Source organism: Helicoverpa armigera, chromosome 1 (assembly GCF_030705265.1).
Source record: "Helicoverpa armigera isolate CAAS_96S chromosome 1, ASM3070526v1, whole genome shotgun sequence".
NCBI classification, from domain to species: Eukaryota; Metazoa; Arthropoda; class Insecta; order Lepidoptera; family Noctuidae; genus Helicoverpa; species Helicoverpa armigera.
In genome coordinates, this window is record NC_087120.1 from 15,217,016 (window position 1) to 15,232,640 (window position 15,625).

General features: G+C 35.2%; 1 protein-coding gene, 1 long non-coding RNA gene and 1 pseudogene across 2 annotated transcripts; 2 read left to right on the top strand and 1 right to left on the bottom strand.

Moving 5' to 3' along the window:
* Positions 1 to 15,625, top strand: part of LOC135117295 (uncharacterized) — a 112,353-nt pseudogene that overhangs the window by 45,099 nt on the left and 51,629 nt on the right.
* On the bottom strand, positions 84 to 3,541 carry LOC135117298 (uncharacterized). The gene is made up of 2 exons (XR_010276778.1): positions 3,365 to 3,541; positions 84 to 586 (listed from the first exon to the last, which is right to left on the bottom strand). It is a non-coding gene; the product is annotated as an uncharacterized LOC135117298 (long non-coding RNA).
* On the top strand, positions 6,173 to 13,846 carry LOC135117462 (uncharacterized). Its single transcript, XM_064036755.1, has 2 exons — positions 6,173 to 6,431; positions 13,200 to 13,846. Exon 2 carries the CDS (start codon positions 13,271 to 13,273, stop codon positions 13,844 to 13,846), a length of 576 nt encoding a protein of 191 aa, XP_063892825.1. The 5' UTR covers positions 6,173 to 6,431; positions 13,200 to 13,270.

The following is a 15,625-nucleotide window of genomic DNA, read 5'->3' on the forward strand; positions in this document are numbered from 1 at the left end:
TAATAAGCATGTGTAATTATCTTATTATAATCGGGATAGTTTTTACTATAGGAGGTATGGGATTAAAAGAAATAATATACTAATTTGATATTGAAATATTTATTCTATACTTTAAATGGTACTTGGAAGCAATACGTCCGTCTAACAAGATCCCGTGACGCAGTGTGTGTAGAGTTAAATAAACAGTAGATTGTTCAGATAGAACAAAGAACAATGTTATCGAAAGTTAGGGGTATTAGTTTTTGCTTTATATAATCCAACACGCCCCCTCAAAAATTAATCCCTAACTTTTAGTCATTCGTTAGTTTACTATACAGTATCTAGTCTACAATTCAACATTACAAAGTGAATACCAACTTATAAATACGACGTAACATATTATACTTCCAAGTAAGGTCTGGGACAACTGTACAATAATGGTCCAACATTTGCTGCACAGGATCAGGGAAACCCAGAAAACCTGATCAGACCATTTCATAATGAAATTGTACTTAAATTAAAACTTATTCTATACCCAATCCTTTTCTCAGTCTTATAAAAGACACGACTGGTAAAGGTTTTGTCAACAAGTCTGCCAACTGGTTACCTGTGGAAATATAATTTAATTTTATTACATTTTTCTCAACTTGTTCTCTAGAGAAATGATATTTTATATCTATGTGTTTGGACCTTTTATGACTTGTTGGATTATTAGCTATGCTAATACATCCGTTATTATCTTCATATAAAATAATGGGCTTATTAATTTTAAGTTTATGCTTTCTGCCAGAGACTTAAGCCATAATGCTTCTTTAACAGCTTCATATAAAGCCATATATTCGGATTCAGTAGACGAGACCGCTACTGATGTTTGTCTCTTTGTACACCATGTAATTGTATTTTGATCAAATAATTTAAACACATATCCAGTAGTGCTTTTCCTATCATTACAATCGTGGCCACCCCAATCTGAGTCGACATATCCACTTAGGATGTTATTGTAATTATTTCTTGTATATGTTAACTTCAAATCAATTGTGCCTTTGATATATCTTAAAACTCGCTTTAAGCATAACCACAATTCTTTATTGTTCTTATTTGTGTACCGACTTAAAATATTTACGCATGTACTTAAGTCCGGACGCGTACAAAGCATAATGTACATTAAACAACCGATCAGGTGACGGCATGGTGCGTCACACTTCTTATCAGCGTTAAGAGCTTCATAGTTTAATTTAAGCTCCTTCGGTGTGTTTATAGGATTGCAATCACTCATATTAAATTTATTCAAAACGGTTTTAATGTAAGCACTTTGGTCTAAAGTAATTTTATCATGGTGTCTCTCTATTTTAATGCCCAAAATAATTTGATATCGTGTAAGTCGGTCATTTCGAATTTAGTCATTAAATATGCTTTGAAATTATTCATTGTTTGCAAATCTGCACATGCTATAACTAAATCATCGACGTACAAGATTACGTAAATATTTTTAGAAATGTCTCCTTTACCTTTCATATATATACACCTATCTACTGGGGAGTTCTGAAAACCTATTTCTTTGAGACATTGTTCAAATGTTTCGTACCAACATCTAGCTGATTGTTTTAAGCCATAAAGAGCTTTGTTTAATTTGCATACGTAATTATCTTTACATTTTACACCTTCAGGAACTTTCATGTAGATTTCTTCCTTTAGTGTACCATTTAGAAATGCTGTTTTACATCCATATGATGAATCAGTAAATTATATTGATTTGCGTAGCTAATTAAGAATCTAAAGCTTGCTATTCTAGCAACTGGTGCAAATGTTTCATTATAATCACTAAGATATTCTTGACTGAAACCTCTAGCGACAAGACGTGCCTTATATCTTGAAGGTTGACCTGAAACGTCATTTTTAATAGTGAATATCCATTTACAGTCTACAATATTTTTATTTAATGGTTTTGGTACTAATGTCCATGTATTATTTTTCTTAAGAGAATTGAGTTCTTCTCTGACTGCTTTTTCCCACTGATTCCTATCGTTCAGAGATTTAATTTCATTTAATGATTTTGGTATATTACTTGTGATGGATAACGCACTATAGACATCATAGTCATTTTCATTATATGATTTACGCGAACATGTTTTCAGTCTTTCACTTCTTCGTAAATTTAAAAATTCATCAGGTTTATCCTGATTTTTGTGTTTCAAACTACTCTCAGATTCATTTTCAGGTTCATTCGGTATTTCATGACTACCGATTTTTCGAATTTTACTTGTACTGCATTCATCAGATTGAGAGCTATCTGATTTAGGGCCAGAACTATGAGACTTATAAGACACTGATTTTGTTACGGAGTCTTTATCAGTTTCGTCTTGGGAATATGTATTATTACTCCGTTCAGGTCGTAATGAAGGCCTAGATTCGATAAAATTAGTCTCATCAATTACAACGTCCCTTACAGTTTCATATTTTCGAATTCTGTATTCCAAACTTTATAACCATTGGGTTCATAACCTACCAGTATTCCTTTCCACGACCTATTGTCAAATTTGTTTTTACTGGTTTTATTATGAACATATACAGTTGAACCGAAAACTCTGAGATTTTTAACGCTTGGTTTCCTATCATGCCACATCTCGTATGGTGTCTTTGATTGACTTAAAGCTTTCGTAGGCGTAATATTTATTAAATAAACTGCAGTTAAAACTGCATTTCCCCAAAAACGTTTTGATGCTTTAGTGCCATTTAACATAGCACGAGCTTTTTCTGTTATTGTGCGAACCATACGTTCTGCAACACCATTTAACTGTGGGGTCCTAGGAACTGTTAAATGATAGCTTATGCCTCTTTCTCTACAGTAGTTTTCATTTCGGTGGATAAGTATTCACCACCGTTATCACTATAAAGATTTACTACTTTGAAATTGAATTTAGCCTCACTTTTAGCGACATAGTCTTTAAAAGCTGTAAACACTTCTGATTTGTAAGTTAACATATACACCACACAATAATGTGTGTATTCATCAACAAATAAAACAAAATAATTTCTGTTATCTATTGTTGGAGGTGTTATAGGACCACAAACATCTGAATGCACAATAAACAGAGGGCGTTTAATGTAACTTTTGTCTTTAACTTTATTAAAAGGCAGGCGAGTCTGCTTCCCATTTATGCATGCTTCACACAACTTATCATTTGGAGTTACGGTATTTATTTCATCTAAGTCATCAATCATATTATGACATTTTAACTGCAGGAATTTAGTTTTACTTATATGTCCTAGGCGTTGATGCCATAATTCATATTTATTTTCATTAACATAACATGCTTGGGAAGCGGATTCCCTTTTATTACTGGTATTTTAAACTCTAGAACTATAAGATTATTCAATGTCTTACCTTTCATGATGATTTTACCTTCCTTTGTAATTTGTGTGCCTTTGTCATCAAATATTATGGTGAATCCTGCTTGCTGCATCTTTGATACCGATATTAAATTATATGGTACTTCGGCACAGAACAATACATTTGTAAGTATTCCTTGCACTCCTGTTTGACTGATAAGATTTATGTTTCCCTTTTAGTTGCTGAAATAAATGTATTGTTTTTAGCTACTGAAATTTTAAAGGAGGATTTAAACATTCAAACGATGTGAAGAGATCATCTCTATTTGTGATGTGATCAGACGCTCCTGAATCTAATAGGAATTTAATTGTCGAGTGGTCTTTTCATAATGGTATGCGCTTGTCATGAACGCAAATCCTGAAAAAGAAGAATTCGAGGTCGTTCCTCTTGCAGGGCAATAGTTTGGACTTGTCTTGTCCTTTCTGGGGCATTGTTTTGTATATTTGTCTGTCTTTGAAATAGAAACAATCCTGTTTCTTGTGTCCTTTGCGTCCACAGTAATGACATTTCACAAATTTTTGTTTGTTTGTTTTCTTGAATGTTGTATTCTTCAAATAGTTTTGTTTTGTGCGATTGTATCTGTTTTATTATATTTTCTTCAACATGGAGTATCTTTAAACTGGTATCACGACTCTCGTTTTTTAATTTTACTTCGTGATCTAATAGTCTAGTTTTTACAAAACCGAGAGTGATATTTTCTTCAGATAGTGTCTCAATTGCAGTGATAACGCCATCATATGTATTCGGGAGAGTAAGTAATAAATGAGCTACTTTGTCCGTTTCCTCTAATTTAGCTCCAGCAGCTGATAATTCTGTCAGCAGATCGTCAAATGTTGAGAAGTGTTTGATCAAGGGTATATCGGCTTTTAATTTTAATCCCAATAATTTGTTTTCAGCGCTAATTGAGTTGCTACACTTTTCCTTTCATAGATCGCGTCAAAATGTTTAAAAACTGCTTGAGCAGTCCCATTTTCATTAATATAATTAAGATATGAGTCCGCCAAATATTCGACTATAATACTTTTGGCTGCCTTATTATTCTTTTCCCACTCAGCGGATCGCGTTCCAGGAATTTCTTCGTCAATAACACTGAGCAAGTTTAACTCTGAAAGCAGTGTACGAATTCTAAATTTCCATACACACTTTTCTCCATTAAAAGGCTTAATGTTTCTTTTCACTTTTTCCATTGTCACAACTTTATTTTTATTTACAACTATGCACTTTACTGTCACTACGCACTACTGAATGTTCTCACTACTAAATGTCCTTTTTCGCACTGGGCCCATAACCTATAGGAGGTATGGGATTAAAAGAAATAATATACTAATTTGATATTGAAATATTTATTCTATACTTTAAATGGTACTTGGAAGCAATACGTCCGTCTAACAAGATCCCGTGACGCAGTGTGTGTAGAGTTAAATAAACAGTAGATTGTTCAGATAGAACAAAGAACAATGTTATCGAAAGTTAGGGGTATTAGTTTTTGCTTTATATAATCCAACATTTACAAGTATATGTTTTTCTTTTAAGAACAGAACTTTAAGTACAAGAATTTTCGAATTGAATTTAAGCAGTATTTATTTACTGGAATTCCTAACCTTATTGCGCAATTTTCTATTCGTCCCAGTTTATGCAAAGAGGTCAGACAGCAAGACCTTAGTAACTAGATGATTCATTTCATTTCTTCCGACGACGTTGCTATCGCGAAGATTTTTTATTACTATGATGTCATACTTTTCTTTATGTGTATTGCCAGTGACCATATCAGAAAGATCAAGGTCGTTTTGCTCCACTGATATCGGAACTACTTGCTAAACTCGTAAAAAATGAAACTGTATAGGATATACCTATCTATCAGAAGAATAATGCTCCATAGGGATTCTTACGAAAATCGTCCAAAAAGTAGGTTAACCAATAGGTACATATACTGATTTGGCATACCCGCTTGTATATAAATATGTATTTCTATACCTATAAAAGCAACATGGTATTCACCTTAGGCAAAAATCATAAATAATGTCCAATAAGTTTATTTAAGGTCAGTCCGGTTTTAAAGGGCAATGTAATCTATCTTCATCGGCGACCTTTACAAGTTGTTTATATGATAGGGCGACATGGCATCAACACACGTACGTATTTCCGCGACAGCTCGAGATTTACTTCTCACTTTTATTCCTATGCCTACCCTGAGTCATACTGTACAGTCTACATTTTATTAGGTCAGTGGCAGACTCGTGTATGTCCAAGAACTACTGATTAAATACAAACCACGTAACTTTATATCTTAGCAGAAAAACATCCTGCACAAACTACATTAAAGTTTTTCCATTCCGAGACTTGTGTACTCAATTCAAATTGACAAACAAGAGCCTTAATCAAAGCTCAAGTTGTGGAGACAAGGTTAAACATACTCAAGTGTGCTGCAATTAAACACACTCTTCAACCGGAACTTAGCGTGAGAACTAAACATTTATGAACAGTATAGTACAAGCGGAGTATTACTAAATATTGTATCGCGGTGGAGCATGGTCACGATGTGGCCAGTTATCGTACCTACAGTTAAATTGATAATAAGACTATAAAGTGGTAGGCCCAAGTGACATCAGCGGCGGCAGACCAAGGCCAGTGCATGATGCGCCGGCTAGGTGGATCAGCGCGGAGTGCTGGCCGGTCGCGTGCTCACCACGCGGTGCGCCTCCGAGCCCAACACCGCGCGTCTTCTCTAACGCCCTCTCGTTCCCACTCTCTTTGGTAGCTTATTTTATTTCACTAAGTTAGTGTTCCCACGTCTGTCGCGAGCGTGTGACGTGTCGCGCGACCCAAACTCGATAATAATAACGATACAATGAACTGTGAATATTTATTTACGATGCACATGAGCGGCACTTTGTGTTAAATCGTCCATGAACGGTGCGGATGTGGTTACTAGGTTGTGTAGTGTTTATTTGATCAGATCTCGGCGCAGCCGGTGCACGGCGTAGTGTTTACGTTTTCTGTAGTGGCACATGGTCTCCGCTCGTACTACTGGTTGGCCGTGTGTGGCGCATTGCGACACCAAGTAAACAACATTGTTTAGCTGTGTAACAGGTCCGTAACAACCGCCAAAAATTAACTCCCACTTCCCCAAAACTCCGCAAACACGGTATCAGCACCCTCCGCCTGTATCTTAAGGACGGCTTTGCTAGATAAACACATTTCCATATAACAGGTAACCGCGATGTTTGTAAAGTCATAATATCAGTAGCTAGATTACATAAATACTTTTAGACACACTTTGATAATTCGCTTCTCAAACAAGGCTTACATTATACGTACATTTCAAAGTCACTTAAGATTTATGTTTTTTTTTAATTGGTATCAAAGGTTTCTGACTGACTATTGAGCATTAACTACAGAAAAACACATAAAAACGTCATAACAATATGCTATTTTTATAAAGTAAAAAAAAGAACTAGTGACAAAGTTTCTACCTTTCAAAGTTTCTGCCTAGTTGTTTCTTTTTATGAACTTGACCATTAAACGAAAGAAAATAAGGAAAAATATGAGGCATTTGTCTGATTGGTCAAAATATCCACTGTAATATGTGTAAACTTAATTACATTTTAAAAGGAAGTATGTTAGAAATGCGTGTTTAGATTCGGAACGACCACTTATTTATACAAAACTGCATGTTGTAAATAATTAAATATATAACATTGAACTCGTATAAAATCATGGCCATCAGCAATACGTAGTTAACAAACATTGTAGGTAACTAGTAGAATATTATTTGTAACACAATGAAGTTTTATTTATTTGATAACTCTTGTGAAAATAAGACCATATAACATACTATTTAGAACTAGAAAATGTAGGAAGGTTAAGGATAAACGTCCCAAAATCTTCTTAATATAACCAATCGATAAAGAAAATATTTATCGATATTCTGAATAACCAAAAAGTTTGTGTGACGAAGGGCGTTCAGAAGGCAATATTTCATTTTTGTTTATACGTAGTTAGATGTTTCGGCTTCATCTCGACTCCTCTAATCTAGTTACTTAAAATATTTAGTTTTCCCTTAACGTTCTTCCTAACTTTTATTCCGTTTTTTTTGTCTTAAATGATTCTTAAGTGATGCTAAATAGCCTATAACAGTCCTGAAGTGCTAAGCTAATTCCTGAGATTAAGGCATCCAGACAGGATCCAAGAAATAAACTTGGTATACCTACATAAATGTATAAAGTAATGGTTAAAAATATATCAGTTTTACACCGTTTGATCTCGCCTCTGAAACAGTAAAATAACCACTCATAAACGAAAACAAATTATCCACTAAGTACCGCAAAAACAGATTTCCAAAGAGATTATTTATTTTTCTGTCAGCTGACGCGATGATTTATAATCAAATAACCAAGTTCTGAAGAAATTATTTTGGGTTTTCCTTTCTGCATTTTTATATGGGTCAAATGCGAGGGCGAATTCAGTAGGAAATGAATAAACATTGATTCGTCACGCTGTACTTTTAATTAGGTATTTAGATCGGAAGCTACCTAATAAGTATTTATATTAAATGCTAGCTGTTTTCATGCGGTTCACCCGCGGCCCGTGGGAACTACTGCCCGTAACGCGATAAAATATAGCCTACGTTTCTCGGGAATAGTCTAGCTTCCCAACAGTGAAATAATTTTTCATATCGATCCAGTAGTTTCAGGGCCTAAACAAAGAAATAAAAATGTTTCCTCTATTATTATATTAGTATAGATAATATAAAGTTTTTCTATGCAAAGTGCGAGCTGCGTAATCTGAGGGCACGGCAGTGCCCCAGCCAAGACTCGAGCAAAGCGGGCACGGCCGTACCATCTTTTCTCGAAGCGTTTCGCGGCTATTTCAGCCCCCTGTATCTTCCATGTGAACAAAGCTAGGAGTTTAGGTTTTCGATGACCAAGAGTAAGTATTAGAACAAGCTCAGTCCCAAAATTACAAGAAATTTGAATAAATAGTTTACGAGTTATGAGCGATCAAAGTTACACCATTTTGTCACTGACTCACTCACTGACCGATCATCAAAAGTCTAAGGTACTTCTAGCAAACTTAGAACCTTCAAATTTGGCACCAAGATAGGTTATTGGCTACATATAAAGGGAAAATTATAAAAACCTTAAAACTTAATAAAAAAATAGGAAACAAATTTATATTTGCGGTTTTTCAAGAACATTGTGTATGAATTTTGACTGCATTGATAACTTTGTTATTTATTTATGTACAAAATGTTACTATTTGTTTTATTGTTACGTAGTGTGGTATATTGTTATTATGTATTAAATATACATACATATGAATAAAAAAGCTAGGTTAAAATAAAATGAATAATGATAAAATCTTTCATATTAATGCAGTGCGATAAATACTGCATGCTCGCTCGATAGATGGCGTTGTCCTGGTCTAAATCGCGCTACGGTTTTTAGTTAAAAAAAAAAACAAATAATTTCATGTGATAGCGCCATCTACCTCTAAAATAAATCTCTTTTATTCTAAAAGATATTCGATTAAAAAATTCGACAATTTCGAAATTGAAAAAATTATTTAAAAAAAATGTTGTTTACGTGCTAGTTTAGGTCTACATATTTAGTAGTTATATATTTAGTTAGTTGCATGTAAGTTAATTTAATTTGTTATATACTTAGAGAAGAAGGAGACCTACAAAAAATAAATTAGATCCCACCAAAAACATTAAATGTAAAAAAAGCCAATCCTCTACGCAATTCCTCCACCGTAAAAAGTTTTGAGATCGCATAGAAGCCAAGTCCTGTTCAACTTTATTTGTAATAATAAATCAATATTTTGAGACTATATAAATAGTTTTGTTCACATTACAATAATATTGTCTTGGCCATGAGCACAAGTTAATAGTCGCTCCCTGAAATAATGTGTAAATACCATTGAATTGATACATTCTATATGGACATGATTTTACGATTGGACTGATTAGAATTTTAGATCACCATGGACCAAACATGCGCCATAGTAAATGTGCAGTTCATGATTTTGGATGATACTGACTGTCGGTCATTTAGTAACAATTGAAAAAACTAAAAGTATTTAATTCTGTGATATTAAACTTCATGATTGACTTTCACCTCTCCAAGATATGCTGTATTATATTTGTAGTTTATTGTGCTCATGGCCAAGTCAATATTATTGTAAAGTGAACGAAACTATTGATATGGTCACAAAATATTGATTTATTATTACAAATAAAGTTGAACAGGACTTGGCTTCTATGCGATCTCAAAACTTTTTACGGTGGAGGAATTGCGTAGAGGATTGGCTTTTTTTACATTTAATGTTTTTGGTGGGATCGCTTATATAGCAGGTGTCAGTTTTTATATGTCAGCTTAAACTATTGCTTGCACCAGATATAAAAATGTTCTATTGAAATACATATAAGTACCGTTATCTTGGTTTATTCGTCTTACTTGACAGTTATTGCAATTCCTTTCCGTGGTATTTCTAGGAAATTGAAAAAATATTATTAACTTCATTACGATCCGGTTTCCCTTTACTTCTTTTTGTAAAACGTCTTTGATTCCGCCCCATTGTCAAGAATGTGAAATGAGTTTTTACTTTCAGCGTATTTCAATCTGTTTTAATTTATAATACTTATCCTGTACTAATAATGCAAATGCTCAAATAACTCTGTCTGCCGCACTTTCAAACGAAAACTACTCGACCACTTTTCGAATAAAGTAATTGTCAATCTGGACCCTGAAAGGACATAAGGTACAATTTTTATCCGGGCACAGGAAGTAGTTCTCTCTAGATGCAGATTGAACTGGAGGATCAGTTAGTTTCAAAATCAATGTATTAGGTATATATTTTATATAATCAAAGTCTTAATTATACCCATAGTTGTTGCTTAAATCGTTGCGAACAATCGCAGAAATTACCATTTTACAAAAGCAAGGCTGTTGCTAAACAAAACTGGCTGAATTTTCAAATAGATAGGTACAAGTTTTATCCAACTGCCTAAGGAAGGTAAAGATTTGTTATCTTTTATTTCGTAATACGCTTTGGATATTTTAAAACGATCCCGTGATAACCACTTATCATTGAGTTTCGTAAGCAAATCGTATCTTCTTGATTGTACCACGTGGAATGGCGAAACTATAATTTTGTGTCATTTTAGTAGAGATCTTCATAAATATTTATAAAACTTTTCTACTCTAGTATTATAAAGAGGAATTTGTATTTTTCTTTGTAATCGATAAACTTAAAAACTACTGGACCGATTTTAGAAATTATTTCGTAATTGGAATGCTACGTTATCTGCGAGTGATATATGCTACAAATTATCCCGGTACGGCTAGTAGTCCTCAAGGGTGATACCGCGGGTAAACAGATAGTATTAAATAAAATACAATTTGTGTTTCCCAGTCTTAAGCCACACACATTTGTGACACACACACTTCTCATTCATATACAGACACACATTTCTTTGTACTGCCAAAAGGGGTTCAGAAATTTTATAAACTTTCACCTTTCAAGAAAACTGGTTTGTTGGGTAACCAGATAAGAACAAATGAACAAAAAAAAACCCAAGATGTTTTGTGCTCCTAAACTGTGATATTGCGATGGGCCGCCATGCCAGATAAGCTTAAGCCCCTCTCTATCTAAATCTTCGTATTAAGATGATAATTTGCTATCTTCTGGCCAGCGGTTTCACACGTTAGATGGTATTATTTCCTGCACCAGGAAAAGAGTAGCCATTAAGTTATTTTGATGTATTGACGGTCCTGTACCGATATAAATGCCAGTTAAAATAAAACCAATGCCACCCGGGGATTGTGTTTAGCTTCCCAACGGCGAAAAAATATATAAATCGGTTCTTGGGAGGTCAGATAGGCATTCGCTCCTTGTAAAACACTGGTACTCAGCTGCATCCAGTTAGACTGGAAGCCGACCCCAACATAGGCGGGAAAAGGCTAGGCAGATGATGATGATATAATAATAATATTCATCATCCTCAGTCAATGTTTGTCCAGAGCTATCCATAACGACCATGGCGTGACCCTATCACGATGTACCGATTTAATTAAAGTTCTAAATCAATCTTCCAGTAACAGTAATCCTGCCGCGTCACGGTTTACTTAATCCCTGGATTTGAAAGATTAGAATCGGTTTCAAATATTTAAACTGCTTTACTTGAGGGTTCACCCATGCTTGGGAGAACCACATCCCTTCAAAAAAAAATGCCTAGGATCGGAACAGTATATCTAGTGTGAAAAATGCGACAGCCAGACACAGATTAACTTTTGCATTTATAATATCAAAGTAAGGTTGGACCGGAATGTAAACATTTATTTTCATAAAAGGTTTAGTTTTGATGATCCTTTCTGAAATTATTATTTTGATTTTATTATCCACAAAAGCCTTGGTTATCTTCTAATAATTCGTGTTCTAATGATAATGTCTTACCGCTGAGCATGCCAGTTCTATTATAAAATACCTGCTCGTTTTGTTTATTATATTTTTCTGTTTGCAACTATAGTAGTTGACCTTTTATCTCCTTGTCCTTAGCGAGTCATTTGTCGTAACATAGTCATTGAAAATATCCCCTCATGTCTTACTTACAAACAATATTATTACTTAGGTAGAGTTTCACAAAGAAACTCGGATCTTGTTAAGTTAGGATTTCAAAACTTCCGCGCAGACGAGAATAAGGATAGAATTTAATCAAAGGTTTCGAAGAATTTTATATAATTTCGCACGATGACACTTTCTTTTGTGAAATTGACCGTCGTTAAGTGCGTATAGATAGGGTACCTATAAGAATCTTTGAAATTATGGTACGAAGCATACGATACAACTTGATATTTTAAAGCTGAAGAGTTTGTTCACTTGACCGCGGTAATCTCAGATATGACTGGTCCGATTTGAATAATTATTTCATTTATAAAAGAAGGCTTACATACATAGATTAAAAAGCCTAGAAGGCCTACTTTTGGCAAGAAAGAAGACCAAATTCCTGTATGAATGGTAAAAAATACACAGAGACCATAGACGACACATTACGGAAAAAAAACTATCATAAGGATCTTTATATTTTCAAAGAAAAAAGGTAGTAAAGTGGTTAAATTACCGGACCTTGAATGTTGAAGTTCTGATAACTGATAATGTTATAGGTATTGGTAGGTCGGTTTTATGTTGCTTTCTGTTTCGTCACGGCTTCCTACCTGCACATTATACCTTCATAGAATCAATTCAGCCATTCATAATTTTGTCTTAAACCTAATTGTTACACACAAAGTTGAAGTGTAGAATTTATGGCGAAATATTTGTTGTTTTTACAATAGTTATTATTTACGAAGTCTAACGGTATAACTGTGTGACTACGGTCACGTCCGCGCTGCAATAATTCTGCCATGGTGAATTTACTTGGCACGGTATTGAAGGTGACCCCCCATGTACCTACGCATGCGTACTGCTGTCCCAAATGTTTTGTTCGCTACGTTTCAAGGTCTCCCGTTCCCGCCATGCCTCATGATCACAATTCCCCCTAAGCAAGGCGTACGAAGCCGCACAACCTGTTTTTATCTCCCTTTCGCCAAATCGGTATCACAGCTGATGCGCTCAGTCGGTCATGCATGATAAAAATACTTCACCTCTACTAATTTTATTGACAGCTTGTTATTAACATTTTAGTTTTATACAAGACAATGAACTCAGTTCTAGGTATATACGAATTTTTTATTCGAAAACATTAAAACCAGACGGAGCCACACCACTCGTTACCTATTTTAGCGAAAAACGTTTTATAATTTAATATCCTTTGTTGTTGTTGATGTAGCCCGAGATCTGATCAATATTCAAGGAAAATGGTGTTACGAGACAGAGTTTAAATAGACGACAGTGTTCAAAATGCACGGATTCTCGCATTTTTTCCATAAACATCATCGGGAGTCCACTCCGCCGAAGGACAAAGACGACAGCAGTAGTGACAGCTGGCTGAGTGCAACTGATTCACGTAATGTGTTAAATGACGACACCGCGTCATCAACGTCGTCAGGTGCTCGGCCTATTCCAATTCACCCGAGAGGCTCCGGTGCACCGGCCGGCTCGCGAGCTAGTTCGGGTAGTCCTTATGAATTCGCATATAGTCCCCGCGACCGCTACCCTAACTTTGCCAGTTATATTCGCGATGTTATGGAGAGAGGGTCCCCCTCGCAGCACTATTACACCCATCATCCAGACTACAGACGACAGCGAAGCGATGGCGACCGATATCACAGCAGCGTCAACACATATCATACTCCACGCAATGACTATAGAAATTTTGTATCACCACTTTTTAATGACGCTATGGACGATATACAAGAAAACGAATACAGTAAATGTGAGCGATATGGTGAAATTTCCAGTTCAAAGTTGAGCCATAGGAATCGTCATGATAATAAAAGTTTTGCTCAAAAGTTAGCCGAAACTATTACGGGGTAAAGAAAAGATCACTGCAAAGAAAAGATCAACATAAAGATGCGGTGAAGGATAGTAGATATGAAAGGCGAGGGTCAGAGTCAAACGGCAGCGGACATCGTCACAAGCATCATACGATACAAGACTTGATTCGAACGTTTGGGAAAAAAGTGGGGCACTGGCGGCACGAAAGTGGGGAAGGTCGCCGAGGCTCTTGCGCTGTACCGGCAACCAGTACCGACGAGGCTCCTGCTATGGACAGTGAGGAGTTCCGCTCTCGGTCCAAGTCTCTCGATGGTGATCACACGCACAAAATTCTAAAGCGACAAGTGCTCGAGGACTGCGGGGCTACCTACCAAATTTTCGATGAAATATTGAGAGAAGGTATTGTATCTATTCATCGCTATAATTTCGCTTTACAGTTTAGATTTCAAATGACGTTAGCTATAACGCTTACAATGTTTGCAACCATAATCGCATTTAGAAGTAAATTGCTCAGGCACAGTATGGAACGTACTATGAACAAAAGACCGCGGAGCATATTATCATTACTAAAATCCTCTTATACGGTCGGAGCGCATGAGCGTGTTTAAAATAAATAAATCTTCAACTTCCATTACTATTGTAGTTTGAGGTCATCTTGTTCATCTTACGTCATTAGATTACTATTTATGAGGAAACAGATATTAGTTATCTGATTTAGGTTTGTTCGTTTTTGTTTAATTGTACATGCTCGCTCTGATTCGCATCGGATAGGACTTTCACAGCACACTTTCTTGCGGTCGTGTGTATGATGCTGTTGAACGTAATATAACACTGACACGCATTCATTTGATATTCGTTTGGTTTTAGTATTGGTTCATTGAATTCAGCTACGATTTCTCGGTAACACGAAGTAACTTCAACATAAACAAGTTTTCTAGTGGTTATTTTTATAATACTTCTCTTAATAGGCTTTTCAATAATAAACGGGTTTTAAGTCAAACCTCTGACAATTAATATTTCTACTGTCAGTTCAATCGAGGTCATCTATACACACTGCAGCGTGCGTGTCGAAAGTTAGGAAAGCTGCATTTCATTCACTATTAACTTTATCAGTTTCTATATTTGAAGAAGAAATATCATTACCATACTGAACACTAATTAATGTGTGCTTCAATGACGCTTATTATACCAAATTATATTCAGTTGGCGCCGATGCAACGTTGCGTTTATTTTAAAATGGGAGCACCAATGCGCTTTGCACGTCATCTGTGAATGACCGCACGAATTATTTTATAATCCATCGGAATGCTATTAACATATACGTGACAAAAGTGTGTCGAAACGATTATTTTCGACAGTATCATCAATATTGATAAACTTTCGAACGATCGACGATGACTATGAATTAGTACCAAGATTTAGAGTTACAGATAGAAGTTATGACGTATAAATTAAAAGATAAATAATCATAATTTTCATTAATTATATAATAGGGTAATTATCTATTCTTGTCGACTGTCATGCGTGGTGTCATTTTAACTTATTTAAGGAGATCATCATGTGTGTTCGATCCGATAAAATGTAGATAGTAAAATAATAAAGAAAATAGGTTCAAACCCATGTCTTTGCTAAATATGCAAATCTTTATTCAAGAGCTGAACTTCACTGAGTTCCTGACTGGACTATCAAAAGCTTCAGTATTATAAGGCTCGTTTCCATTGTACTGAATCGCAGTGAGAATACTAACTTTGTTACTCAGAATAACCTCTAATTAGAATCTGCAGCCTTCTCAGGCTTCGTCTTAATAATAGCAGCATC